Source organism: Tachyglossus aculeatus, chromosome 18 (assembly GCF_015852505.1).
Source record: "Tachyglossus aculeatus isolate mTacAcu1 chromosome 18, mTacAcu1.pri, whole genome shotgun sequence".
Classification (NCBI taxonomy): Eukaryota; Metazoa; Chordata; class Mammalia; order Monotremata; family Tachyglossidae; genus Tachyglossus; species Tachyglossus aculeatus.
In genome coordinates this window covers 6,696,753-6,724,455 of record NC_052083.1, presented here as the reverse complement: position 1 = coordinate 6,724,455, position 27,703 = coordinate 6,696,753, and the positions used below count along the sequence as shown (strand labels likewise).

At 43.8% G+C, this 27,703-nt stretch overlaps 1 protein-coding gene across 2 annotated transcripts; it reads left to right on the top strand.

Moving 5' to 3' along the window:
- Positions 1–1,155: 1,155 nt before the first annotated feature.
- On the top strand, positions 1,156–27,680 carry LRRC6 (leucine rich repeat containing 6). Of its 2 annotated transcripts, XM_038760306.1 has the most exons (12): positions 1,156–1,217; positions 3,719–3,886; positions 5,081–5,158; positions 5,905–6,077; positions 7,909–8,105; positions 9,656–9,844; positions 13,099–13,176; positions 14,678–14,743; positions 16,451–16,520; positions 17,890–17,985; positions 23,797–23,879; positions 27,216–27,680. In XM_038760306.1, the coding sequence occupies exons 1-12, from the start codon at positions 1,208–1,210 to the stop codon at positions 27,391–27,393; spliced, it is 1,386 nt and encodes a 461-aa protein (XP_038616234.1). In that variant the 5' UTR covers positions 1,156–1,207; the 3' UTR covers positions 27,394–27,680. The 2 variants fall into 2 exon arrangements, with proteins under 2 accessions (XP_038616234.1, XP_038616235.1); XM_038760307.1 differs by lacking the exon at positions 13,099–13,176.
- Positions 27,681–27,703: the final 23 nt, after the last annotated feature.

Genomic DNA, 27,703 nt, shown 5'->3' with positions numbered 1-27,703 from the left:
ACAGTGCCTGGCACATGGCAAGCGCTTAACAAATACCATAAGGATTATTATTATTATTATTATTGTTTTATCCATGCCCGAACCCTGAAACTACCCTGAAACTGTGGGAAAGTACAGGGCTAAGCGCTTAGTACAGTGCCTGGCACATGGCAAGCGCTTAACAAATACCATAAGGATTATTATTATTATTATTGTTTTATCCATGCCCAAACCCTGAAACTACCCTGAAACTGTGGGAAAGTACAGGGCTAAGCGCTTAGTACAGTGCCTCGCACATATCAAGTGCTTAACAAATACCACAACGGTTATTATTATTCCGTTTTATCCATGCCTACACCCTGAAACTGTGGGGAAAGTACAGGGTGAGCGCTTAGTACAGTGTCTAGCACATAGCAAGAGAAGCAGCGTGGCTCAGTGGAAAGAGCCTGGGCTTGGGAGTCAGATGTCATGGGTTCAAATCCCAGCTCCGCCAATTGTCAGCTGTGTGATTTTGGGCAAGTCACTTAAGTTCTCTGTGCCTCAGCTACCTCATCTGTAAAATGGGGATGAAGACTGTGAGCCCCCCATGGGACAACTTGATCATCATCACCATCATCATCAATCGTATTTATTGAGCGCTTACTATGTGCAGAGCACTGTACTAAGCGCTTGGGAAGTACAAATTGGCAACATATAGAGACAGTCCCTACCCAACAGTGGGCTCACAGTCTAAAAGGGGCTAACAGTCTAAACTTGATCACCTTGTACCCTCCCCAGTGCTTAGAACAGTGCTGTGTACATAGTAAGCGCTTAACAAATGCCATCATTATTGTTATGGTTAACAAATACCACAAGGATTATTATTATTACGTTTTATCCAGGCCTGCACCCTGAAACTGTGGGGAAAGCACAGGGCTCAGCGCTTAGTGCAGTGCCTGGCACGTAGCAAACACTTAACAAGTACCACAGGGATTATCATTATGACGTTTTATCCAGGCCTGCACCCTGAGGGAAAGTCCAGGGCTAAGCGCTTAGTACAGAGTAAGCGCTTCATGAATACGATTGAATGAATGACAGGCGGGAGGGAGGCCGCGTGGCGCGGCGGGACCCGGCGCGGCTTCCGTAGGCGTCCCCGTTGCCATGGGAACGGTCTCTGGCCAGGGATGCTTTAAACCTGTTTCGGGTCCAGCTGGTCCTCGGCCCCCTGTCCCCCGGCCGCAGCGGAGCCATGAAGCAAAGTAAGCGTTTCCCACCCCCCCTCCCAGCCCCCAACCCTCCAGACCCCTAACCTCCTAAATTTACCACCAGCGCTTAGAACAGTGCTTGGCACATAGGAAGCGCTCAGCAAATACCATCATTATCCTTATTATTATTATTCCTCAACCTCCAGCCGCCTAACCCCGCTCCACCCCAGCCCCCTAACCTCCCCATCCCAGCTTCCAGCCTCTGAACCTTCCCACTGTACACTGTCCAGCCTCCTTACCTCTATACCCCACATTTCCAGCCTCCTAACCTCCCCAACCCTCCAGCTTCCTAAACCTCCCCATCCCAACTTCCAGCCTCCTAACCTTCCCACTGTACAACCTCCAACTTCCTAACCCTCATAACCCACAATTTCCAGTTGTCTAACCCCCACAAACCACGACTTCCTGCCTCCTAACCTCCCCAGCCCTCAAGCTTCCTAATCTCCCTCCCCAACCCTCCAGTTTCTTAACCTCCCTCCCCAACCCTTCAGTTTCTTAACCTCCCCATCCCAATTTCCAGCCTCCTAACCTTCCCACTGTACAACCTCCAACTTCCTAACCCTCATAACCCACAATTTCCAGTTGTCTAACCCCCACACACCACGACTTCCTGCCTCCTAACCTCCCCAGCCCTCAAGCTTCCTAATCTCCCTCCCCAACCCTCCAGTTTCTTAACCTCCCTCCCCATCCCAACTTCCAGCCTTCTAACCTTCCCACTGTACAACCTCCAACTTCCTAATCTCCATAATCCACAATTTTCAGTCTCCTAACCTCCACACCTCACGACCTCCAGCCTCCTAACCTCCACACCCCACGACCTCCAGCCTCCTAACCTCCACACTCCACGACCTCCAGCCTCCTAATCTCCCCATCATCATCAATCATCAATCGTATTTATTGAGTGCTCACTATGTGCAGAGCACTGTACTAAGCGCTTGGAAAGTACAAATTGGCAACGTATAGAGACAGTCCCTACCCAACAGTGGGCTCACAGTCTAAAAGGAGGAGACAGAGAACAGAACCAAACATACTAACAAAATAAAATAAATAGAATAGCTATGTACAAGTAAAATAAATAAATAAATAGAGTAATAAATATGTACAAACATATATACATGTGCTGTGGGGAAGGGAAGGGGGTAAGATGGGGGGATGGAGAGGGGGACGAGGGGGAGAGAGGAAGGAAGGGGCTCAGTCTGGGAGCTTCCAGCCTCCTAACCTTCCCATTGTACAACCTCCAGCTTCCTAACCTCCATACTCCACAATTTCCAGTCTCCTAACCTCCACACCCCATGACCTCCAGTCTCCTAACATCCCTACCTCAACCTGCAGCCTCCTCACCTTCCCACCCCACAACCGTCTATCTTCTTTATCTTCCCAACTTCCAGGGTCAAGAGAGCATCTCATGGTAGGAGAGTGAGCAGTCGGGGGCCTGTTAAGTCCTCCCAGTTTCCCTCTTCCCCCACCCCAGAGGATCACCGCTGACTGTGCCCTGGAGAGGGGAATCAATCAATCAATCAATCGTATTTATTGAGCGCTTACTATCGAGATGATGTTTACCTATACCATGATAATAGTGTGGGAATATCGGTGGTGTTAGATTGACTCGAGTCAGCTGGGCAGTCTCTTCCAAATTAGTTTACAGCTCACAATAGCCGCTCACAGAGAAGCAGCGTGGCTCAGTGGAAAGAGCCCTGGTTTGAGAGTCAGAGAGCATGGGTTGTAATCCTGCCTCCGCCACCTGTCCGCTCTGTGACCTTGGGCAAGTCCCCTAACTTCTCTGTGTCTCAGTTACCTTATCTGTAAAAAAGGGATTAAAAGTGTGAGCCCCTTGTGGGACAACCTGATTACCTTGTATCTACCCCAGCACTTAGAACAGTGCTTGCCACATAGTAAGAGCTTAACAAATACCATAATTATTATTATTATTGTTATTAATAGTTACTGGCTTGGCTGTGTTAGTCCTGGAAGGTCTCCCTGGTCAGGGTCCAATCAATAAATTAATCAATCAGAGGTATTTATTGAGCGCTTACTGTGTGCAGAGCATCACACCGAACTCTGGGATAGATTCAATATAAGCAGATTGGACACGGTCCCCGTCCCACATGGGGCTCACAGTCCAATGGGGAGGGAAAACAGGTATCTTATCCCCATTTTAAAGAAGGGGAAATGGAAGTCCTGAGAAGTTAGGTGATTTACCCAAGGTTGCACAGCAGGGAAGTGGAGGAGTTGGAATTAGTATCCAGGTTCTGTGCTTTTTCCACTAATCCAGTTTGCTTCTTTGGGACATAATAAATAACTCAGTCTGTGCATCTCCACCGGTCAACTTGGGCTGCCTGCAGTGACAGAAGCTTGTTTGGCAGCTCACTTGGAGATTGCTAAAGGGGAGAATTGATTTTAGGGCAAAAGAAACCCAAGTTTTAGCACAGCACTGTGTACTGATGGGCCAACATTTTGGGGGAGGGGGTTAAAGGAAAAGGTTACTTTTCTTTCAGTCACGGAAGAACTCATTAGGAGTCGCGCAGAGCACAACAATGGGGAGATTTTTTCCTTGGAGGAACTCTCCTTGCACCAGCAAGAAATCGAAAAACTGGAACACATCGACAAATGGTGTCGGGACCTAAAAATTCTGTATCTGCAGAACAATCTCATTGCCAAAATCGGTGAGTTTCCCATCCTTCTTCCACCTTGAGTTTCTAGAGGGCTCTGAATTTGAGAAAGTGGTGAAACGAGGTTTTAGAGAAAGTGAGAAACTGTGGCAACTCGCTAATGTATTTGGCTTGTGGATTACCTGGAGTCCAACCTGGAGATTTTGAGCCCCATGTGGGACAGGGATCGTGTCCAACCTGATTAGCTTGAATCTACCCCAGCACTTAGCACAGTGCCTGGCACAGAGTAAGTGCTTAACAAGTACTACTTTTATTATTATTACCGTTATTATTACTTTTATTATCTCCATGGGACAAACCAAACCGGTGATCTTGGATGTTCCACACAGAAGGATTCAATCCCCTCTTGTTCTCAGGTCCCCTCTCTTGATTAAGTGAGAAGCAGTATGGCCTAGTGGAAAGCACATGGGCCTGAGCAACCGAGGACCTGGGTTCTAATCTTGCCTCTACCACTTGCCTGCTGTGTGACCTTGGGAAAGTCACTTAACTTCTCTGCACATCAGTGTCCTCACCTGTAAAATGGGGATTCAGTATCTGTTGGCCCCCTTATTTAGACTGTGAGCCCCCCAACCTCGTTATCTCATTTCTACCCCAGCACTTAGTGCAGTATTTGGCACATTGTAAGTGTGTAACAAATATTAATATGTGGCAGGTTTCTGCCTACTTGCTTTATTGTCTAGTAAACGTATTACGCTTTTCCCACATTCTCAAAAGAATAACAGAATAGTTTCCATATTGATTGAAACATAATCTGTTTACATCACAGGCTCATTGTGATTTCTGGGCTAAGATCTTCCATGCTATTTTCTTTAATGATGGAAAGGTTTATGCAGCCTTATAGAACCTCTCATTTCATCTAATCATTGGGGTGTACCCGCTTATTTATTTAATGACCCCACCCTTCAACCACATTTCCTCATTCGTTTGTCAGTTTCAGGCTTCTGTGAAGCCAACTCTTGTAAACCCGAAATGAACATAAGCCATTTTATTTTTATTCAGGATTTATTTGCTAGAGGAATTTGACACATCCCACACCCACCAAAATCCTGTCTCGAGAGGTTCACCGCACCCTAAGCAAGTGGCTGGTTTTGCCCGAATTGACCCTTTTACGAGAATTGAGAAGCTCTGTCTTCCACCAGGAACAAACCCACACTTTGTTTTTAATTAACGTCTGTGTGCTCATTTCAGAGAATGTTAGCAGACTGAAGAAATTAGAATATTTGAATTTAGCTTTGAACAACATTGAAAAAATTGAAAACTTGGAAGGTAAGAGAAAGCACCTATTTCTCCTTAATGAATCATGAATTTGAGATGAAAATTGGGAAATTTAAGACACTCATCCATTAAAAAATAGAAATCATAGCTAATTAGGAAAATAACAGTGACATTTAGTAAAGTCACGCAATGGAGCAAAGCACTGTACTGAATGCTGTGGAGATAAATTTAAGAATGTGGATTTAGATTGGTCTCCTGGTCACAATTTAGAAAGTTGTGGAATTTTGGCTTCTGCTACATATTTTTCTGTGCTCATTTGCAGAGCAGAATGAAATAATTGGCTTTCTATAGTAAGGAGCATTGATATCTTCAAGTAATCTATTTTGTCTAGAGAAGGGAATTGAAGTGTAAGGGTAGTGGCCAAAATGTGAAATTAAATTGTTAATGGAAAAATATCTTGACCTTCTAGATTTAACAATGTCTTGTTTCTTATAGCGCATGATGTGGTCCTTGGAACTTTTTTTTTTTTTTACCTCGTTTGACCCCAGTTTTCCTGAAAGGTGGAACTCTACTGAACCATTCTCCTTTTGTTCTTCTTTTCACAATTCATGCTGACTCCACCTCACTCTTTTGGCCCTATCAGCCAGCAGCTCCTTGACCTTCACTTAGGAGATTCTAGGAGAAATGACTCATTCGACATCATCATAAGAGCAGTCTTCCCACCTTGAATTTTGTTATTTGCGTGTCTGATTTTTGAACCCATTTGATTAAGGGATTTTCCAACTTCTCCCAAACAGGTTGTGAAAGTTTGAAGAAACTGGACCTGACAGTGAATTTTGTTGGAGAACTGTCCAGCATTAAGATTCTAAAGCACAACATCCATCTTAAAGAACTCTTTCTTATGGGTAATCCCTGTGCGGACTATGAAGGTTATCGACAGTTTGTGGTGGCTACTCTTCTACAGTTAAAAGTATGTCCTTTCTAAAATGATACAATGCCCTTTAAATCATAGTAGGGTTCCCTAACAACCAATCAGTGGTATTTATTGAGTGCTTACTGTGTGCAGAGTATGGTGCTGAGAACTTGGGAGACTATAATATAGTAAGTAGATAGCCATTATCCTTAATCTCTAGGAACTTTCAATCTAGAAGGGAAGGTAGACATTAATAGAAATTAAAGGTAAGGGGAAGCAACAGAAAATGAGGATATGGGTATCCGTGCTGTGTCAGGGTATAAAAATGCTTAGAGGGTGTAAACATAAGTACATAAAAGAAGTAGTGTTGCCTAATGGATACAGCCTGGATCTGGGGCTCAGAAGGATCTGGGTTCTAAGTCTGACTCCTCCACTTTCTTTTTAAATGGTATTTATTAAGCACTTACTATGTGCAAAGCACTGTTCTAAGTGCTGGGGAGGTTACAAGGTGATCATGTTGCCCACGAGGGGCTCACAGTCTTAATAGTCATTTTACAGATGAGGTAACTAAGGCGCAGAGAAGGGAAGTGACTTGCCCAAAGTCACACAGCTGACAATTGGCAGTGCTGGGATTTGAACCCATGACCTCTGACTCCAAAGCCCATGCTCTTCCCACTGAGCCACGCTGCTTCTCATGTCTGCTGCGTGCCTGTGGACAAGTCACTAAACTCCTCTGTGCCTCAGTTACCTCATCTGGGGATTAAAACTGTGAACCCCATGTGGGACGTGGACCGTGCCCAACCTGACTAACTTGTAGCTACCCCAGTACTTAGAACTGTGCCTGGCACAGAGCAAGCGCTTAGAACAGTGCCTGGCACATAGGAAGCACTTAACAAATACCATAAAAAAGCTCATTGTGGGCGGGGAATGTGTCTGTTTATTGTTGTATTGTATTCTCCCAAGCACTTAGTACAGAGCTCTGCATACTGCAAATGCTCAATAAATACCACTGAATGATTGAAGGGATGAATGAATAAAACTCCATCCCTGGCCTTCAGAGGACTGCCAATCTGAGGAGCCTTTGAATTGGATTGGGGCAAAGTCTCTGGAACGGACTTAATTTATAAAGGGGGGTCTCTGAAATGGGATCCAGCCCCCTCCTCTTCCAGGCCCATTTCAATCCCACATCCATCCTAGACTCCCTGGAGTCACAGGGCTCACAAATCCAGGGTCGGCGGCTTTGTTAGCGAGTGGGATGCTGCAGTCCTTCTGAGGGCCGCCCGGATCAGAGAGAGAGCAGGTTTGGGAATTCTAATGGATAAGGAGAAAGGCATACTTCCTGCAGCATTTCTCCAAGTATAAATCTATCCAAATCAATGTCTATCTCGAACACAAAATATGCCCTGAGGTCAGTGTTAAATATTTCTCAGTTTAGTTTCAACGTAAAATGGAGAGGGCTTAGCATACATCTTTTAATGTTGGTTTCCCCCTAGAGAATGTAAGCTCCTTGTGGGTAGGAATCATGTCGAGCAACGCAATCATATCGTACTTTCCCAAGTGCTCGGTACAGTGCTCGGCACACAGTACGCGCTCAAGAAGTACCCTTGATTGATTCATTAAAATACCATTAAAATTAGTAGTGATTGTATTTATTGGGTGCCTGCCAAGTACAAGGCACTGTACTAAGTGCTTGGAAAGAATAAAGCAAGCCAGTGACTGATTCCCCGCCCATAAGGAGTTTCTGCTGTAGCGGAGGAGCAGGTATAGATTTGCAGAGTAATCCAAATAAATAATTGAATACGCATGAGTGCTGAGGTTGTGTGAAACTGAGTTTCATTGCAAGCCGCCCTTTCATTTTCATTAAATCGGTTTTGTTCTTTTGGTTTAGTGGTTGGACGGAAAAGAAATAGAACGCTCCGAGAGGATTCAAGCTCTGCAGAACTACCCCGTGGTGGAGCAGAGAATCAGAGAGCAGGAAAAGGCTTACAGCCTCAGAAGAATGCAGGAAAAAGAAGAGGCTCAGAGAAAAGAGCAAGAGAAAGAAAACCAAAATGAGAGCAGAAGTATTTCTGACTCGGAACAAAGGTGGCATGCGGTTATTAACTACGTTCTCTGGAACCTGCTATTTGCCTTTTTCTTTTCCACCTGATTTTGGGACTCACCTTTAATTTCAGGAGGATCGTCTCCCTGGCTATATTTTGGTGTGAACTTCCTATGTTCCACATAACCTTGACTGTGAGCCCACTGTTGGGTAGGGACTGTCTCTATATGTTGCCAACTTGTACTTCCAAAGCGCTTAGTACAGTGCTCTGCACACAGTAAGCGCTCAATAAATACGATTGATGATGATGACTTGGAACCTGAAACTGGTGTTTATTTAATAATAATAATGATGGCATTTGTTAAGCGCTTACTATGTGTCGAGCACCGTTCTAAATGCTGGGGGAGGGGGGTACAAGGTATTCAGGTTGTCCCACATGGGGCTCACAGTCTTCATCCCCATTTTACAGATGAGCTAACTGAGGCACAGAGAAGTTGTGACATACCCAAAGTCACACAGCTGACAAGTGGCGGAGCCAGGATTAGAACCCATGACCTCAGACTCCCAAGCCCTTGCTCTTTCCACTGAGCCATGCTGCTTCTCTTATTTTTCCCATAGGGAGCATGTTTGATCTCATCCTCATTCTTTACTTCCTGTCTGTCATCCGCTATTATCAGAATCAATCAATCGTATTTATTAGCGCTTACTGTGCAGAGCAGAACCAAAGTCTGGGGATTCATTTAATTTACAATCATCTACATCATTTTTTTTCCATATAAAATCAAATCTACTTTTATAACATACTATCATTTGGGCAATGGAATGGGCAAAAGGATGTTGTCCTTGTGAGACTAAACGATAATAATAATAATTATAATAATGATGGCATTTATTAAGTGCTTACTATATGCTGAACACCAGGGGAAGTACATGTTCATGAGATCCAACATAGTCACTGTACCACCCAGAGCTCATGATCTATAGCTTATCCCCATTTTACAGATGAGGAAATTGAGGCCCCGGGCATTATTTAAATGACTTTCTCAGGTCTCACGAGTAATTGAGGCATGGAGAAATTAAGTGACTTTCCAAAGGTCACACAGAAAACAAGTGGCAGAGCCGATATTAGAACCCAGGCCCTTCTCGAGTCTCAGGCCTGTCCTCTATCCATGAGGCCATACTGCAGGTAGGATACTAGCCAGAGGCCTTTGGGACTGGATGTGGATTATAAAATCCCGGAATTACAGCATGGCTTCGTTCCGCGGGGTCGAACGGAAGACAGGATCCTTGTACCCTGTCTGAGTCAGGAGAAGTGCAGGGAACAATCAATCGATGATATTTATTCAGCACTTACTGGGTGCATTGTACCGTACTAAGCGCTGGGATGAGTACAACATTGTTAGTAAACACGTTCTCTGCCCTCAACGATCTTACAGTCTAGACAGAGCACTAAGCTGTCCATACAGCTTTCATTGAAGTAAGGCAGGAAAAGATTGGGGAGTGTGTTCCAGTTGTTCAAGGTGAACAGAACTCAGAAAGACCTTTTCCAAATGCCGCGGAAAGTCTCATACGCTGTCTTTTTCCTCTCCTCTAGTCACTATTCTCTTGGGAATGGCGAAGACCGGGAGTTGTCCCCAGTATTAGAAAGGAAAATCCAGGAAGACGGAGGGAAAATTGATAAGAGCCAAGCCTTCTGGAATACACCTACTTTGTATACTCCCGAATCTAGACTAGAAACGCACAGGTATATGGAAGAAGAACGGAAGTCCAAGAAAAATCCGAGGTACCGTAGTGCCATTTTGCAGAATCTCCCGGAACTGAAGCTCACCCTACAATCTCGTATTCTTTCCCCCAGTGACTGGGTTCTGTTTTTAGGCTTTATATTCGTGTTTCTGCCTTTTGACTTATTTCCCCGAAGTGCACTAACCAATACTTCAACCAGTTATCAGTTGCCCTGCTCCTTCCTTTATTTGCTCAACCTTAATAGTAGCCTCCTAGCCATCTCTCAATTTAGGGTCAATCTTAAAGTCAGTGAATCACCCCACAAGTCACTGATGAAAATAATCAGTCATAATCAGTTTCTCTCCAGAAACTTCTTTAATGGGTCATCTCAAGGGGGCACTGAATCACTGTTAAGTAGATTTTGAGTTCTGTGCAGAATGGGGTTGGCAAGTAATCATGGCATTATCTCTGGACCCATTTATATGTGTGGAGAATCTGAATGGAGCGTGGAAAAAGAAAGCCAGTTTCAACCTGCTGGCAGCTGTTTTTCCTCATAGTTGGTTTGCTTTTAAGGTCTCACTATTATGAAATGACTACTACTAAAAAGAATTATTGATATTGATATATATCTGTTGAAATATAACATTGATATTTGTTAAGCACTCACTGTGTGCTGGGCACCGTACTAAGCGCTGAGGTGGATACAAGCTAATCGGGCCCCTTGTCCCATGTGTCCCTTGTCCCACGTGGGGCTCACACAGCAGACAAGTGGTGGAGAGCTTTAATAATAATGGCATTTATTAAGCGCTTACTATGTGCAAAGCACTGTTCTAAGCGCTGGGGAAGTTACAAGGTGATCAGGTTGTCCCACAGGGGGCTCGCAGTCTTAATACCCATTTTACAGATAAGGTAACTGAGGCCCAGAGAAGTGAAGTGACCTGCCCAAAGTCACACAGCTGACAATTGACGGAGCCGGGATTCAAACCCATGACCTCTGACTCCAAAGCCCGGGCTCTTTCCACTGAGCCACGCTGCTTCTCTACTTTGTTTTAGAGAAGCAAAGTATCTGGGCTGGGTCGTAGTGGGAGAGGAGCAAGGACAATTAAAGAGAAGAGGGCTGAATGAGGGCCTTGAATCCGACAGTGAGGAATTTCTGCTTGAAACGCCAAACTGGGAATGTCATAGATGCAGTTTGAGTGAACTGTGGAAACCACCTAGTGCTGGGGCAAACCCAGCTGGAAGCAGCTGACTTTCTAAATCCCGGCTCTGCCCATTGTCAGCTGTGTGACTTTGGGCAAGTCACTTAACTTCTCCGTGCCTCAGTTACCTCATCTGGAAAATGGGGATTAAATAATAGTAATAATGATGGTATTTATTAAGCGCTTACTATGTGCAAAGCACTGTTCTAAGCGCTGGGGAGGTTACAAGGTGATCAGGTTGTCCCTCGTGGGGCTCACAGTCTTAATCCTCATTTTACAGATGAGGTAACTGAGGCCCAGAGAAGTTAAGTGACTTGCCCAAAGTCACACAGCTGGCAATTGGTGGAGCTGGGATTTGAACCCGTGACCTCTGACTCCCAAGCCCGGGCTCTTTCCACTGAGCCATGCTGCTTCTCTGTGAGCCCCCCTTGGGACAACCTGATCATCTTGTAACCTCCCCAGCGCTTAGAACAGTGCTTTGCACATAGCAAGCGCTTAATAAATGCCATCATTATTATTATTATTCAGTCAGATAATAATAAGAATAATAAGAATAATATCTTATTATTAAGATAATAATAAGAATAATAATAAGAAGAAGAATAATAAGAATAATAAGATTCAATCAGATCTTGCCACGTTCATTCATGAAAGTGAGCTTGTTGTGGGCAGGAATGTGTTGTTATAGTGTACTCTCCCAAGCGCTTAGTACAGTGCTTTGCACACAGTAAGCACTCAGTAAATTCTACTGAATGAATGAAAGTGGGCTAGTGCAGTTATTCCCCTTACACTACCCCATTTCCCCAAGGGCGGCCCCTCCCCAGGGCCTCCCACTGGCCCGCGGGGACACACTGGGAGAAAGCACTCCAAAAACACCAAGATTGTTTGATTGATTGAGATGTTTTATGCTGTTTCAGTGGCTCACACTTGATTTGGGTTCAATCATTCAATCGTATTTATTGAGCGCTTACTGTGTGCACAGCACCGTACTAAGTGCTTGAGAAGTATAAGTCGGCAACATATAGAGACGTTCCCTACCCAACAGCGGGCTCACCGTCTAGAAGGGGGAGACAGACAACAAAACAAAACATGTAGACGGGTGTCAAAATGGTTAGAACAAATAGAATTATAGCTATATGCACATCATTAACAAAATCAATAGAATATGTACAAGTAAAATAAATAGAGTAGTAAATCAGTACAAGTATATACAAGTACTGTGGCGGGGGGGAAGGAGGTTGGGCAGAGGGGGGATGGGGAGGAGGAGGGGAAAAAGGGGGCTCAGTCTGGGAAGGCCTCCTGGAGGAGGTGAGCTCTCAGTAGGGTTGATACCAAGTTTTAGGATTTGGGGGTTTGATAGGAAGCCTGGGAAATTGCTCCTGAAAAAGACCGACTATAGATAAGATACAGTATACCCCCCCCCCAGGGAAGACAAATTAACTGTCCTGTTCGTTAAGAAAATGAGATGGGTCAAATTAGATTTATTCCTGAAGATAACTCTGGATGGATGCTTGTTCAGAGGGAAGTTGACTGATCTGTAATTTCCTCTGAAGTCCATTTTAGGTTGATAAAGGACAGACAACGCATTGTTCCTTCCCGGTAAATGTTTGTGTTTTCTTAGTATCTGATTGTGAAATATATTACTGAGGTGATTCATTCGATTTAAGAGCTATTCTGACATATGACATCATTTTTTACCAAATACCAGAAATGGCTTCCTGGTTCTGAGATCTCTAGGTCAAGGCCATGGGAATCACAGTTCCACTTTAAATGGTCTGTGGTTCCAGAAGAGATGGTATTACAGCCAAACTGAAAAGTCCAGTTTTCCTTAAAATGAAATTGTTTGGCTCAAATTACCTAGCCCTGTAAGGATTTTGACAGTTGAGACGCCCTGATTTATGTTTTAATGTAGTTTTCATTGGGAAATTTACAATGCTTATTGTCTATCCAAAGACCCTGAAGAAGACAACTGTCTTGAATGGTTCACCATATTGGATCACATTTGGAAGTCTGCATTTCATTTATCTCTAACTTTTTTTACCAAAAAATGTATTTTTTTTGTACACCAAATTCAGCTGCAATAAGGACTTGTAATTTCCCCGGTTCCCATTTTCAGTGAGAAAAAGAAGAAACAGAAGCCACCAAAGACTTTGATTACTGCAGAGGGACGGGTCCTGAATATAAACGAGCCCAAGTATGTGGTAAACAACAGCCTCAATAACCTGAAAAAGTCAAATTATTAGGACTTGCAATCTTGATTTGTTTTTAGTTACAGCTTTGCTTTGCAACGAATCAGTCTGACAATTCTTAATAAGACCACTCTAAAAAATGCCATCATTTTATTCCAGTCTCTGGAGCAAAATGCGTACTATAATTTCAGTCATTACAGAATATGAGGTTCAACTTTCTCGAACTTCTTGAATGTTCCCTGGATATACGTGGGTCTCACTCCTTTGAGCCTCCTATAGAAAGACACTTAGGTTTGTCCCTCTTCTCCGAGGGAGCGCTGTTCATTGTGTCCGCATTATTACCTGACTTTCATTCATTCATTCAGTCGTATTTATTGAGCGCTTACTGTGTGAGAGAACGATATAACAACAAACTGACACATTCCTGCCCACAACGAGCTCACAGTCTAGAGGGGACTGAGGCAAGCCCCCGGATGGCTTTAAAGATGATTGCTTAATTAATCAATCTTATTTATTAAGGACTTATTATGTGCCGAGCACTGTACGGGGCACTTGGGAAAATACAATAAAACAGAGTCGGTAGACATATTCCCGCCCACAACGAGCATATGATCTGGAGTCCCTAGGAGTGATAGGATACCAAGAGGTGGAACTTGATGGGCGTTTAAGCCTGGACTCCATGTTGTCTGGTCAAACCGCCATTTACAGATAGTTATCCTCCTTTCTCCTTTGTTTCTCCCATTCTAGGTGTCTGTCTTATCAACAAGTTTGGTTAGTTATGGTTGGTTGGTTGGTTATGTTGCCAACCCGTACTTCCCAAGTGCTTCTCCACACAGTAAGTGCTCAATAAATACGATTGATTGAATGAATGAATGAATAGTCATGGTCTTGAGACAGGATGAGGCCTATCAGTCATATTTGCCCACCAGATCCTTATAATGGAGAGAACCAGGAAGGGCCCAATAGGTACCCCAAGTAGAAATTGCTGCACTTTGGCTTAAGGTATATACAGTGTATTGTGCTCTTCCATCATGTGAAGCCAAGATGCTGTATCAACTGTATATAAAGAAACTCTGTACTGCTTGAAATTGAGCTGGCCTTGACTAGTAGAGAAATCTCTGCCCATCAACCACCAACTCCTACTAGTACTAGGAAAAGCTCTAGCAACAGGAAACTTGTGTCTGACATTCCCTTTTGAACACCACACAGAGTCCGTGAAATTTTCTTCGGTGGGGTTTAAATGGGTGGAAGCCCAGCGAAATCTCAGCCACCAGATGTCTCTCGTTCTACAGTGATATAAACTTTTCCCTGGGCCGCCCGGGGTTGGCTGATTGCCTGCTATACCAGGTTACCGGGCTTAACCCCAATTCCCAATCTAGGGAACCCCCCAAATTCCCTCAGGAGGACCTGCTCCAAGGGCTGGAGTTGCTGGAAGTTGCCGCAGCCGTTCACTCTGATGTTACGTTTACTGTGCTGTACCGTGTTTATTCCTCTCATCGTTTCTAGGCTTGACTTCTCTCTGCTCGACGACGAAGAAAACAACCAGCTCATCCTGGATCTTGCTGTTTATAGGTAAAGACCTTCCATTACTTCCTTCCGTAGCGTCCGAGGGGTAATTATTGCCACGAGTGAGAATCCGTCAAATTTGATTTCATTTGCGAACGTGCTTTTGTTGATTTTAGTATGGTCAGACGCAGAAGAAAATATGCAGCTGACTCACTTTGGGTTACCCTAGTGGAAAGCGCCTGGGCTTGGGAGTCAGAGGACCTGGGTTCTAATTCTGACTCTACCACTTGCCTAACGGGTGACCTTGGGCAAGTCGCTTTGCTTCTCTGTGTCTCAGTTCCCTCATCTGCAAAATGGGGATTCAATTCCTGTTCTCATCATCATCAATCGTATTTATTGAGCGCTTACTATGTGCAGAGCACTGTACTAAGCGCTTGGGAAGTACAAATTGGCAACATATAGAGACAGTCATCATCATCATCATCAATCGTATTTATTGAGCGCTTACTATGTGCAGAGCACTGTACTAAGCGCTTGGGAAGTACAAATTGGCAACATATAGAGACAGTCCCTACCCAACAGTGGGCTTACAGTTCCTACTTAGGCTGTGAGCTCCATGTGGGATCTGATTATCTTATATCTACTCCAGTGCTTAGTGCAATTCATTACAAATAGTAAGTGCTTAACAGATACCATAATTATTATTATGATTATTGTTATTTTCATCAGCAGCAGCAGCATCCCTGGCCTAGTTTGCAAAAGCCCAGCAAGGGAGTGAAATTGACCCTCAATTCCATGGCCCGCAATTCAGGAGGCAAAGAGCGCTTAGCACAGTGCTCTGCACACAGAAAGCATTCAATAGATACGATTGAATGAATGAATCTGGATTCATACTCTCTATTCCAGGCTTTGGTTTCAGTGGTTTCACACGTGGCTTTCTGAGCTTGGGCCTTGTATATCCCCAGCCCTTGGGAAAGGTGCCACCCCATTTTGGGAACTTTAAAATGAGAATCCCAGTTGGAAAATGTTTTGCTGAGGAAAGGCCGGGGCAGCAGCTGAGTCAAATGTCGGGAGATCAAACCCACAACACCTTTGAGCGTATCGTTTGAACGTGGTCCAACACACACAAAAGGCAAAGAAAGAAATTATGAATAATAATAGTAATAATCGTTATTATAAATAATTATGAGTTGTTACTGAGTGCCTATAAAGTGCACTCCATCCTCTATTTCTTGGTCTCTCCTACTATTTGACAAGGCAACATTTTGGGTGAGCTATACCCTACTCACAGCATTTAGGCACAGATGGAGGCAGAGTTTCGTTGGCAGATGCAGGACAAAGGAAGAGTATTATGTATATTCTGAGGTAGGTCCTGGCCGCCAACATGGACGAATTGGGGCTTAGTTCAATTTGTGACATCCAGGATGGCTTCGTGATGTGTTTTCTTTTCTTTTTTCTAAATGGTATTTGTTAAGCACTTACTGTGTATTAGGCAGTTTAATAAGTTTAATAAGACTGATCAGGTTGGACACAGTCCATGTCCCACACGGCACTCATGGTCTTCATCCCTATTTTACAGATGAGGTAACTGAGGCACAGAGAAGTGAAGTGGTTTGCCCGAGGTCACCAAGCAGATGCGTGGTGGAGCGGGGATTAGAACCCAGGCCCTCTGACTCTCAGGCCTGTACTCTGCCTTCTAGATCGAACAGCTTCTCTATCTAGAATTCCTATTTTACTTAAGCTGCGTCTTTTCCCGTGTTTAATTCTTAAAAGGTATATGGACACCTCTCTAATTGATGTCGATGTGCAACCCACCTTCATCCGAGTCCTGGTGAAGGGTAAGGTTAGTACCTGAGCTGAAACAAACCTTTCTTGATAGGAGCAACTTTCCAAAACTCTAATCATTCTTCCCTGGACCGTCTCTTGTTTCTGCCCATTTTTTCTTTTTTTCAGAATGTGGAGTCCCAAATACCCAACTCAGGGTCAGGACAGTGTCAGACTGGCCTTGTTTGCTTCTCTTACAGTACCATATTCCTGGAAATCCATCCCTGTGTCATTTCTTCTTAGCAAATTCAGTCCCCATCCCCCTGAAGGGTACTAATCCTCTAGCCACTTGCAGCACTCGTAGATTTATTTTTGCTCATCCTCAGCCCTTGTGTGCATGTGTTTATTCAGTTGTAAATGCAGTTATTAATTTTGATTACTCCAGTTGTCTTTACTTTTATGCCGGGCTCCCCCGATAGAATGGAAACTCCTTGTGGGCAGGGAGCATGCCATTTTTTTTTGGTGCTTAGCACAGTACGTTACACCCGAGGATGCTTAATAATAATAATAAATAACGATGGCATTTGTTAAGTGCTTACTATGTGCGAAGCACTGTTCTAAGCACTGGGGGGGATACAAGGTGATAGAAAACAGTACTACTGTAATAACAACATGATGTTGCTGATTAAAATGGCTCTTGTGTCCTTTATACAGTCTATTCTCTCATAACTCAAGGATTATTTTATAGGATTCATTCAATCATATTTATTGAGCACTGTGTGCAGAGCACTGTACTAAGCTTTCTGGAATGATCCCACACCTATGTGACATATGAATCCTTCCCCTTCTTACCCTTACCCCGGCCACTACAGGATCAGAGGACAAATGAAGCTGAGCTTTCTATCTGTGCTTCTTAAAGCAGAAAATCTGGCAGCCCTATTGATGACTCATATTCATTGGGAAAAGCGGCTGGAGATTTTGCTGCCTGGTAGATTTTTCTAACCCACATTGGGTTAGTATCTGTGAGGCAGCTAGCATATCCATTGTTCATAAAGTGATTTCTGAAGTCATCTCTGAAATAAAATCATTCCATCTCAATTTAAGTTTACAATTTTAATTCTTCCAGCTCAATTCAATTTACAATTTTAAGCAAGCGTCATTTTATAATCTCCCGGCTGGAGTAATTTTTCACAGGCATCAGTGCGAGTCTGCGGCAACTGAGTCTAACAGACGTAGTTAGATTTAGAATGAATATTGATTTCTCAGAAGGCATTAGAATGTGCACCACTGAGGGACATTCAGCGATAGTAATTTCTGTGTATTTTATCCCGGGTCACAAAATTTTTTTAAGCCTTTAAATATTTGGGTTCTGGCAGCTAAGCCCGAAGATGGATGTTGTTTGTGTGATCCGTGTCTCACTGAGCATGACTTCTGTGAGTTATTTTTAGCCATTTCAGATTGTGCTGCCTTCAGAAGTGAAACCGGACTGCAGCTCGGCACAAAGATCCCAGACCACTGGCCACTTGGTGGTGACTATGCCCAAGGTTAGTCATGCTTGCCGTGGGCACTGGTCCACTAAAGTTAGCTTGATCCCAAATTCTTAAGGAAGGAGAGAACATACTTCCCGACCAAAAACAAAAAACAAAAAAAACCAGGGTAACCGTGTCTTTTTTTTTTTTACGGTATTTGCTAAAATCTTTCAATTGTGCCAGGCACTGCATTACACTGTGAGCCCGCTGTTGGGTAGGGACTGTCTCTATATGTTGCCGACTTGTACTTCCCAAGCGCTTAGTCCACACAGTAAGCGCTCAATAAATATGATTGATTGATTGATTGATTAAATACTGGGAAGACACGAGATAATCGAGTTGAATACTGTCCGTGTACCACATGGGATTTGCAGTCTAAATCCCCATTTTACAGATGAGGTAACTGGGACACAGAGAAGTTAAGGGACTTGCCCAGGGTCACACAGCAGACAAGTGGCAGAACTGGGATTAGAACCCAGATCCTCCCGACGCCCAGTTGTCTGCCTCCCCCTTCTAGACTGGGAGCCCACTTTGGGGTAGGGACCGTCTCTAGGTGTTGCCAACTTGGACTTCCCAAGCGCTTAGTTCAGTGCTCTGCACTCTGCACTGCTCTGCACACAGTAAGCGCTCAATAAATACGATTGATTGATTGATTGATTATAGGCCATGCTGCTTCTCTTGTCTTCTGGTAGGAAAGGCTTAACTGTGCACACAGCATCACAGGACCAGTATTCCTCTCAACAAACCCATCTCCCCTTCCCAAATGTAGAAAAGAAAGGAGGCAAAGTAGTGCTCTGATTAGCTGGGAAGTTTGGGGTACGCTGTTCGCCCCTCTCCTGCTTCTGTTTATGGCTGTAAGGGCAAACTACTTTCAACTCAATGATCGATGTCTCTCCCATCAATGGAATAATCTTAATATATCAGATTCTGGCTTTGAGTGAGCAAAAGGTTTAGGTAGGTTAGAAGTCCTAAGACTATGAAAGATGCTGGGAGGAGAGGGAAAATGGAATTACGTCCTTGAGCAGTGAGGATAAATGGGTGAGCAAGCAAAACGGTCACTCCAAGAGGTTATAAGGAGTCTACAAATCAGAAATGAGCAGTAAGTATAAATTCCCAAAGGCAGAGGAATGATTTGATATGAGACAGATTTTGGGAATTAATATAGAAGAATCGAGGGAAACCTTTTGAGCTTCTGGCCTTGAAACGCTGAAAATGGAGTTTTGTGATCAAATAGTCTCCTGGGAAATAGTGAAAACCTCCTTATTTGTGACAGTGGATGTGAATTAGAGGTAGAAATCAAGAGAGCCATCCCCATCTAGTTAGAGGGCATGCTTTCAACAAATGTTTGAGAGAATCAGCGTGGTCTAGTAGAAAGAACACAGGCCTGGGAATCAGGGGATCTGGGTTCTAGTCCTCGCTCTGAAATCCGTCGGCAGTGTGACCTTGGAAAAGTCACGTCACTACTCTTCATCTGCAAAATGGGGATTCAATACCTGTTCTCCCTCCTGGTTACATTGTGAGCCCCATGAGGGACCTGATTATCCTGAATCTACCCCAGCGCTTAGCACAATGTTCGACACACAATAAGGGCTTAACAAACACCACAATTCTTATTCTTATTCTTATTTTTTCCTCTAAAAGGCATCTTCGGATGTATTTCCTGTTTATCCTCTGCATGGTTTTGTTCTCCAGATAGCAGGCAGGCAGGTAATAATAATAGTAATAATAACAATGGCATTTATTAAGCGCTTACTATGTGCAAAGCACTGTTCTAAGCGCTGGGGAGGTTACAACGTGATCAGGTTGTCCACGGGGGGCTCACAGTCTTAATCCCCATTTTAGAGATGAGGTAACTGAGGCACAGAGAAGTGAAGTGACTTGCCCAAAGTCACACAGCTGACAATTGGCGGAGCCGGTGTTTGAACCCATGATCTCTGACTCCAAAGCCCGTGCTCTTTCCACTGAGCCACGCAGTTTATTTATTTTTAATGGTATTTGTTCAGTGCTTACTATGTGCCAGGCACAGTTCTAAGCACTGGGGTAGATAGAAGGTGATCAGGTTGGATACAGTCCATATCCCATATAGGGCTCACAGTCTCAATCCCCATTTTACAGATGAGGTTACTGAGGCACAGAGATGTGAAGTGACTTAACCAAGGTCACACAGCAGACAAGTGACAGAGCTGGGATTAGAACCCAGGTCCTTCTGACCCCCAGGCCCGAGCTCTAGCCATTAGGCAGCACTGCTTTCATGGAGCCATAAGTGGAATCCCCTGCACTATTATATTTGCCTTTGTTTACTCTCATTTTACTTCCTCAGACTTTTTGCCTCAATTTTTAAATCTGTATGAGAATCCGGTTTTATACCTAGAAAAAATATGAAACTTTACTTTTGGGTTCATCCACCCTGGGCTAGAATACAAATTCTGCCTAACAAATGATTTCTTGTTTTGACCAGAAATACTGAGTTTGCAATTCCAGTCAACCACCCTGACCCCCATCCCTTCTAACCCTCAATAAGAACAAATCAATGAATAGTATTTATTCAGTCCGCGGTATGTGCAGAGCCCTGTACTAAGCACTTAAGAGAAAACCATGATGGAAGATGATACCTACCCCTTGTCCTCAAGAAGCTTACCTTCCTATGGCCATAATGAAGAGCTGTCTGTTTGAGGCAAAGGAAACACTGGGAATAGTCCTGTACTCAGCCCAGAGAAAACCATATCTACTTCACTAAAATGTATAATTAGCTGTGGAGTCAAGTTCCTCGTGAACAGAAAGCATACCCAAGGTTCTGTTGTAACTTTCCAAGTGGTTAGTACAGTGCATGCACCTCGTGGGTGTCCAGTAAATGTCATTACTACGACTGGTGATTTCTGAGAGCCCAGCCTAATGTTTTTCAGGCTCCATCTTTGACCTCTGATACCTTGTGTTTGGCGATAAACTCTTATTCATTCATTCAATCATATTTATTAAGTGCTTACTGTGTGCAGAGCATTGTATTAAGCACGCTTAATGAGTGCAGAGCACTGTATTAAGCATTTGAGAGAGTATAGTATAATAATAAACAGATTCATTCCCTGTCCACAACAAGCTCACAAAGGGTAGACAGTAGGTTGCTTTTGGTAGTCACGAAAGGAATGAATCCTTGCCTTGCCACTAAACCTTTATTCTCTTTGGCTTTTAATAATAATAATAATAATGGCGTTTATTAAGTGCTTACTATGTGCAAAGCACTGTTCTAAGCACTGGGGAGGTTACAAGGTGATCAGGTTGTCCCATGGGGGGCTCACAGTCTTAATCCCCATTTTACAGATGAGGGAACTGAGTGACTTGTCCAAAGTCACACAGCTGACAATTGGCGGAGCGGGATTTGAACCCATGACCTCTGACTCCATAGCCTGTGCTCTTTTCCACTGAGCCACGCTGCTTTGATGAAAAGCAACAAAATCGCTGTTTTGCTTTAGACAGAATTTTTGCAAGACGTTGGGCTAGAAGCCTCTTATTTTTTTTAAAAAAAAGATAATGAAACTAGTTTAGATTTTGGAGGACGGCAAATTCTTTGTGAAGAAAAGTTCTAAATTGGTGATTCTATTTGCATTTCCATAAACAGAGAATCATTGTCCTTGCTTATTATGCAGCAAATAATGGTGTTAGTGAAGGATTTCCAAAGACACTTACTAATTATGCATATGCTCCAATTTCTTGTAGACATTTGCAATGGGAAGCGCTTTTGAAGCTGTCTCTTCTGACAGCAGAAAAGTTTGTACCTTGTGCGAGGAAAAAAAAACCCTGACAGTTGTTTCAGAGGATTTTAATCAAAATTGACATTTGCAATTTTGAAAAACTCAATTGTCATCAAAAATTTCATCTCTAGCCACTAATTACAATTCCCCCTAAAAAAGCATTCCAAGATCAGGAAATTATTATTATTCTTTTTTATTAGCAAGGAAAACTGATTTCAGCTTCCGACACGACACATTTTTGTCTTCTATTTTCCTGTCGTAGTGCATTTCTCCAATGCAAATTCTGCTTTTTTTTTCTTTAGTGGATGAAAAGTTGTCTCGAAATAGGACCAGTTTGAGTGAATTATTTCACATGTATTTACTATTTTTTAATAATAATTAATGTATTTATTTGGGAAGCAGCATGGCCTAGTGGGAAGAACACAGGTCTGAGAGTCAGAAGATCTATTTTGTAATCCCAGGTCTGCCATTAACCTGTTGTGAGACCTTGGGTAAGTCACTTTACTTCTCTGTGCCTCATCTGTAAAATGGGCATGCAATACCTGCTCTCCCTCCTATTTAGACTGTGAGCCCCACGTGGAACAGCGACTGTGTCCGACCTGATTAGCTTTTATCTACCCCGGTGTTTAAGACAGTGCTTGAAACATAGTGAGTGCTTGACAAATAGCTTAGGTCTTTTGGGCAATTCCAAGAAAAAGGAGGTAACACAGACTGGTATTATTAGAAAGGAAAAACAAGATAGGAGCCGATTGATTTTGATTTTTAAGATCACGCTAGGCTGCTTGTTAGGTGGGGTTTATTGAATTAGCTCTGAGCTGAAGACAGGCTAGAAATAATAGCCCTGTACCTAAGATATAGTGTGCTAGATTAAATCTTTTATCGTGGTTTCAAGTTCTGGGGAAATATAATGGTTGTGGAGTGTCACATCACACAAGCAGTGTGGCTTAGTGGGTAGAGCATGGGCTTGGGAGTCAGAAGGACCTGGGTTCTAATCCCAGCTCCACCACTTGTCTCTGCTTTGTGACCTTGGGCAAGTCACTTCACTTCTCTGTGCCTGTTACCTCATTAGTAAAATGGGGATGACGACTTTGAGCCCCACGTGGGACAACCTAATTAGCTTGTACCTACCCCAGCGCTTAGAACAGTGCTTGGCACATAGTAAGCGCTTAACAAATGCCATCATCATCATCACCTTGGACAAATCACTTCACTTCTCTATGCCTCAATTACCTCATTTGTAGAGTGGGGATGAAGACTGTGAACCCCACATGCAACAGGGACTGTGTCCAACCTGATTAACCAACCTCAGCACTTAGCACATCGCATAACAGGTACCATAAAAAAATTGACCTTTTCTAGGCATCTGCCAAAATCTTTCCATCAATCAATCAATCAATCAGTGAATGATATTTAATGAGCACGTACTGTCCCCACAGCACTGTCTGAAGTGCTTGGGACAGTGCCACAGAATTGCACAAAATCTCTGCCCTGAAGGATTTTATGGTCTGCTTTGTGCAGAGCCCTGTTCTAAGTGCTTAGGTGATTAAATCAGGCACAATCCTTGCTCTCAAGGAGCTGATGAGCGGAAGAGACAGATATAAAGTACAAAAGTTATGTTTTTCCTTTGGCCTTTCTCTGAATATTCCTGGGTAAAGGGATGACTAGAGGTTACATAGCCTCTGTCGTACCAGTGAAGACCCTTGGTTCAGAAGGTGAGGAGCTCAGTTCCGATCTGTCGAGCGATGGGAGCCATTACAACAGTGGAAACCTGGATGGGTGGGAGCTCGGCAACCTTTGGAGAAAGTTAGCTGGTATGCTGCTTGAAACAATTCCAGAATACTGAGATGTCTAATACTTTTGCTAAGCACAAAGTGCAGCTGGTACCCTTACTCAGCACCCCCGAGAACCAATTCAATTAGAAATTTTAATTGTCTTGGTGTAGTGCTTAGAATGGGAATCTACTTCCCGGTGAAATGTGAAAATGTGGCATGCAATCTCAATTAAAAAAAAAAAAAAGCTGTTTTGGAAGATATAAGAAAACTAGAATAGAAAATGACTGGGTTGGAATTTTTTCCTCTAGGTAAAAGAAATTATTACAGCTAACAGAAAAACCACCAAGTCGGTGAAAACTTCTGACAGTCGAAAACTGGAAGCAAAGAAAAGGTAATTTATCTTTTTCTTCTAACGTGAGTTTTCATGTTGGTCTCATCTGAGCCATGAGCTCGCTAGCCTACAGTGGATCAGTAGGGTTTTATCATCATCATTATCGTCAGGCATAATTAAAGCCAGTCCTAAAAATGATAATTGCTATTATACGTGTCAAGCCCTTACTTTATATGGAGCACTGGTCTAAGCTCTGGGTTGGATTGAAGTTAATCAGGTCAGACACAGTGTCAGTCCCATGGTCTAACTAAGAAGGAGGTCAGGTATTGAATCCCCATTATACTGATGAGGAAACTGAGGTACAGAGAAGGGCAGAGGCTTGCCAAGGCCACACAGCAGGCAAGTGGTGAGGCCAGGATTAAAGCGTGGCCTAGTGAATAGAGCTTGGGCCTGGGAGTTAGAACGAACTGGGTTCTAATCCTGACTCTGTTACTTGTCTGCTTTGTGACCTTGGGGAAGTCATTTACTACTCTGGGCCTCAGTTACATCACCTGTAAAATGGGGATTAAGACTGTGAGCTCCACGTGGGACAGGGACTGTGTCCGACCTGACTAGCTTGTTTCTGCCCCAGCGCTTACAACAGTACTTGGCACTTAGTAAGTGCTTAACAAATACCGTAAAAAGTCCTCTGAATCCCAGGTCCATGTTCTTTTCACTAGGCCATGCTGCTTCTCTATCTGCCTCATCCCCTAGGAAGGTGGCCTAGAGGACGTAAATGACAATACCAGGCCCAAAAAACATGTGGAAGGATTTGTCTGCCCAGTTAAGGCAACACGTTTCATCGTCACCATTTGAGTTTCAAGTTTGGCTTCCAGAAGACCTGGGCAGGAGCTCTAGTTGCTGCCTGAATACTGAATACGAGTTGAGAGAATTTCTATGATGAGTGATTGCATTCTCTGGGGACTGAGGCAGGTACAAGGCCCAGTCTCTGCCACCTCCTGACCATTAAACCAAGGTCAGAGTCCCTACCAGAGGCTGAGAGGGAGACCGTCAGCAGAGATTCAGTCATTCATTGTTGCATTTATTAAGCGCTTACAGTTTGTCGAGCACTGTACTAAGTGCTGGGTCGAGTACAATATAACACTATAAAAGATCCATTCCCTTCCCACAAGGAGCTTGCAGTCAAGAGGGGGAGACAGACATTAATATAAATAAATAACAGCTATGTACCTAAGTGCTATGGAGCTGGGAAGGGGGATGAATAAAGGGAGCAAGGCAGGATGACACAGAAGGGAGTTGGGAGTGTTTTCCCATTCCGCTTTTCTACCTCTACTTTCTGCCTGCTCCCTTGCACCAGGGAGTCACCCAACGCTCACTGGTCCCGCCCAACCCTGAGGGAAAGGGCGCCCGGCCAGAGGCCCCGTGGCTACGTGCCATGGGTGGGAAAGCGCCTTTCCCGCAAGCCCGCAAGGAGGAGAATTCGGGGGTGCAGATCCAATCCTCCGAACACTTGCCCGATATGCCAGTGAGACTGGATTCAGGGGCTGAGGGGGCCAGCAGGTGGGCTGAGGGAGGTGAGGGGAGCATCAAAACGTTCTTTGCATGGATGCTCCCGCTCCGAACTGGTTGGCGACCACCAGTAAACCCCACACCAGTGTGCGGGAGGGCAACCAGGGTAGATGTCCCTTGGGTAGATGTCTCCTTATAATAATAATAATAATAATGGCATGTATTAAGTGCTTACTATGTGCAAAGCACTGTTCTAAGCGCTGGGGAGTTTACAAGGTGATCAGGTTGTCCCATGGGGGGCTCACAGTCTTAATCCTTATTTTCCAGATGAGGTAACTGAGGCACAGAGAAGTGACTTGCCCAAAGTCACACAGCTGAAAATTGGCAGAGCTGCGATTTGAACTCATGACCTCTGACTCCAAAGCCCGGGCTCTTTCCACTGAGCCACGCTGCTTCTCTTATGCCCAAATTGCAGCCGTGCCTCTCTATGCTTCCATTTCCAAATGGTTCAATAACGGGTGGGAGGGGATGCACCAGTCTGCTTCTCTTTCGCTCCTGACCCCTTTTCACTGGACTCTCATTCTCTCGTCTTTCCCTCTGAGGCTCTTCTATTCCGCTTCTCTTAGATCCATTTAATAGCGCAGTAGTCTGTAGAACATCTTCAACCCTCAGGTTTCCAGTGAATGGCAAGTAACAGTTCCATCCCAAACACTTCTCTGTGTGTGTGTGTTTCTTTTTATGGTATTTAAGCTCTCACTCTGTTCTCGGCCCCTTATTAAGCACTGTTTAATCAAGTTGGACACAGTCCCTGTTCCACGTGGGGCTTACAGTCTTAATCCTCATTTTACAGATGAGGTAACTGAGGCACAGAGAAGTGAAGTGACTTGCCCTAGGTCACACAGCAGACGTGTGGCAGAACCAGGATTAGAACCCAGGTCCTCTGACTCCCAACCCTGTGCTCTTGTCACCAGGCCACACTGCTTCTCAACAGAAGATACTAGTCTCACGTCTCGTTTACCATTTTGATGCTTTGGGATCATCCATGCTTAGAACCTGGAAGACATTTGAATAATTCAAGCCTCTTAGAATAATTAATTCTTACAACTGCCTGAAGAGGCAAATATGTTTTTATGTTGAATATTTCCTAATGAGATTTGAGAATCGTTGTCCAAGACAATGTGGGCTGCTGTTCCTGAAGTATCTACAGGCTCTGAATTCTAACAAATGTTTTTTATCCTATTCCATCCTGTGTATATGATGAGGGTACCCTTTGTGAAATGTTTTACCAGTGTTTTACCCTGCTTTCACTGACCATTTTTGGAATGGTTTTGTGCTCTCTAGTGGAACAAACTATCAATCAGTCAATGTGTCATCTATACACTTGGATCTATAAATAATGATAATAATTGTGGTATTTGTTTAGTGCTTACTATGTGCCCGGCACTGTAGTAAGCACTGGAGTGTATACAAGCGAATTGGGTTGAACACAGTCCCTGTCCCACATGGGGCTCACAGTCCCAATCCCCATTTTACAGATGAGGTAACTGAGGCACAGAGAAGTGAAATGACTTGTCCAAGGTCTCACAGCAGATATGTGGCAGAGCCGGGAATAGAACCCACGACCTTCCCAGGCCCATGCTTTATCGACTACACCATTCTGCTTCTCTACTACCCCTTGGGCACTCGATATTCACCTCACTCGTAGCCCCAAAGCACTTTGTTTAACCCATGTGCAGAGCACTGTACTAAACACTTGGGAGAGTACAGTAGATTTTGGTAGACATGATCCCTGCCCTCCAGGATCTTACAAAGTGGTGGAACTGGATTTCAATGTATGTGAAAGTTTGCTTTTCATTAAATTTATTAGCTTCTGCTTTTTTTACATAGTAATAAGCAAATCGAGACACTTGAAGTCGATCCCAGCATATATTCGTACCCAGACGTGACTAGCATAGTCCAAGAAACAAGACCTGTCCCTGGATCGGGAAGATCAGAGCACCAAAGGTCATCATGTGCTGAAGAGTCTGCCTTTGATGATAATCCTGAAGTTCCCCCTTTAATCTAAAACAGTGGTATTTGTTTCTCTTCACTGGACTCTACCTGATCCATATTTTTCTCAGTTTATTAGATGTTTGATTTTGGGCCCACCCTAAATTCATTTGGGCAAAAGTGGTAATTTTGCTACAGATGAACTTTCATCTCCCCTCCTTTGAATCGTCACATCAGAAGATGTATTGTTATCCATTACACATCCTTCTTTGACTTTAGTGGATGATCTCCCATTGTAAGACTTCTAAAACCGGTCAAACGTTAGGAGTGATTTATTAAAGAACATTAATTTAATGACAATTTTTACACCTTCAAATAAATGGTAG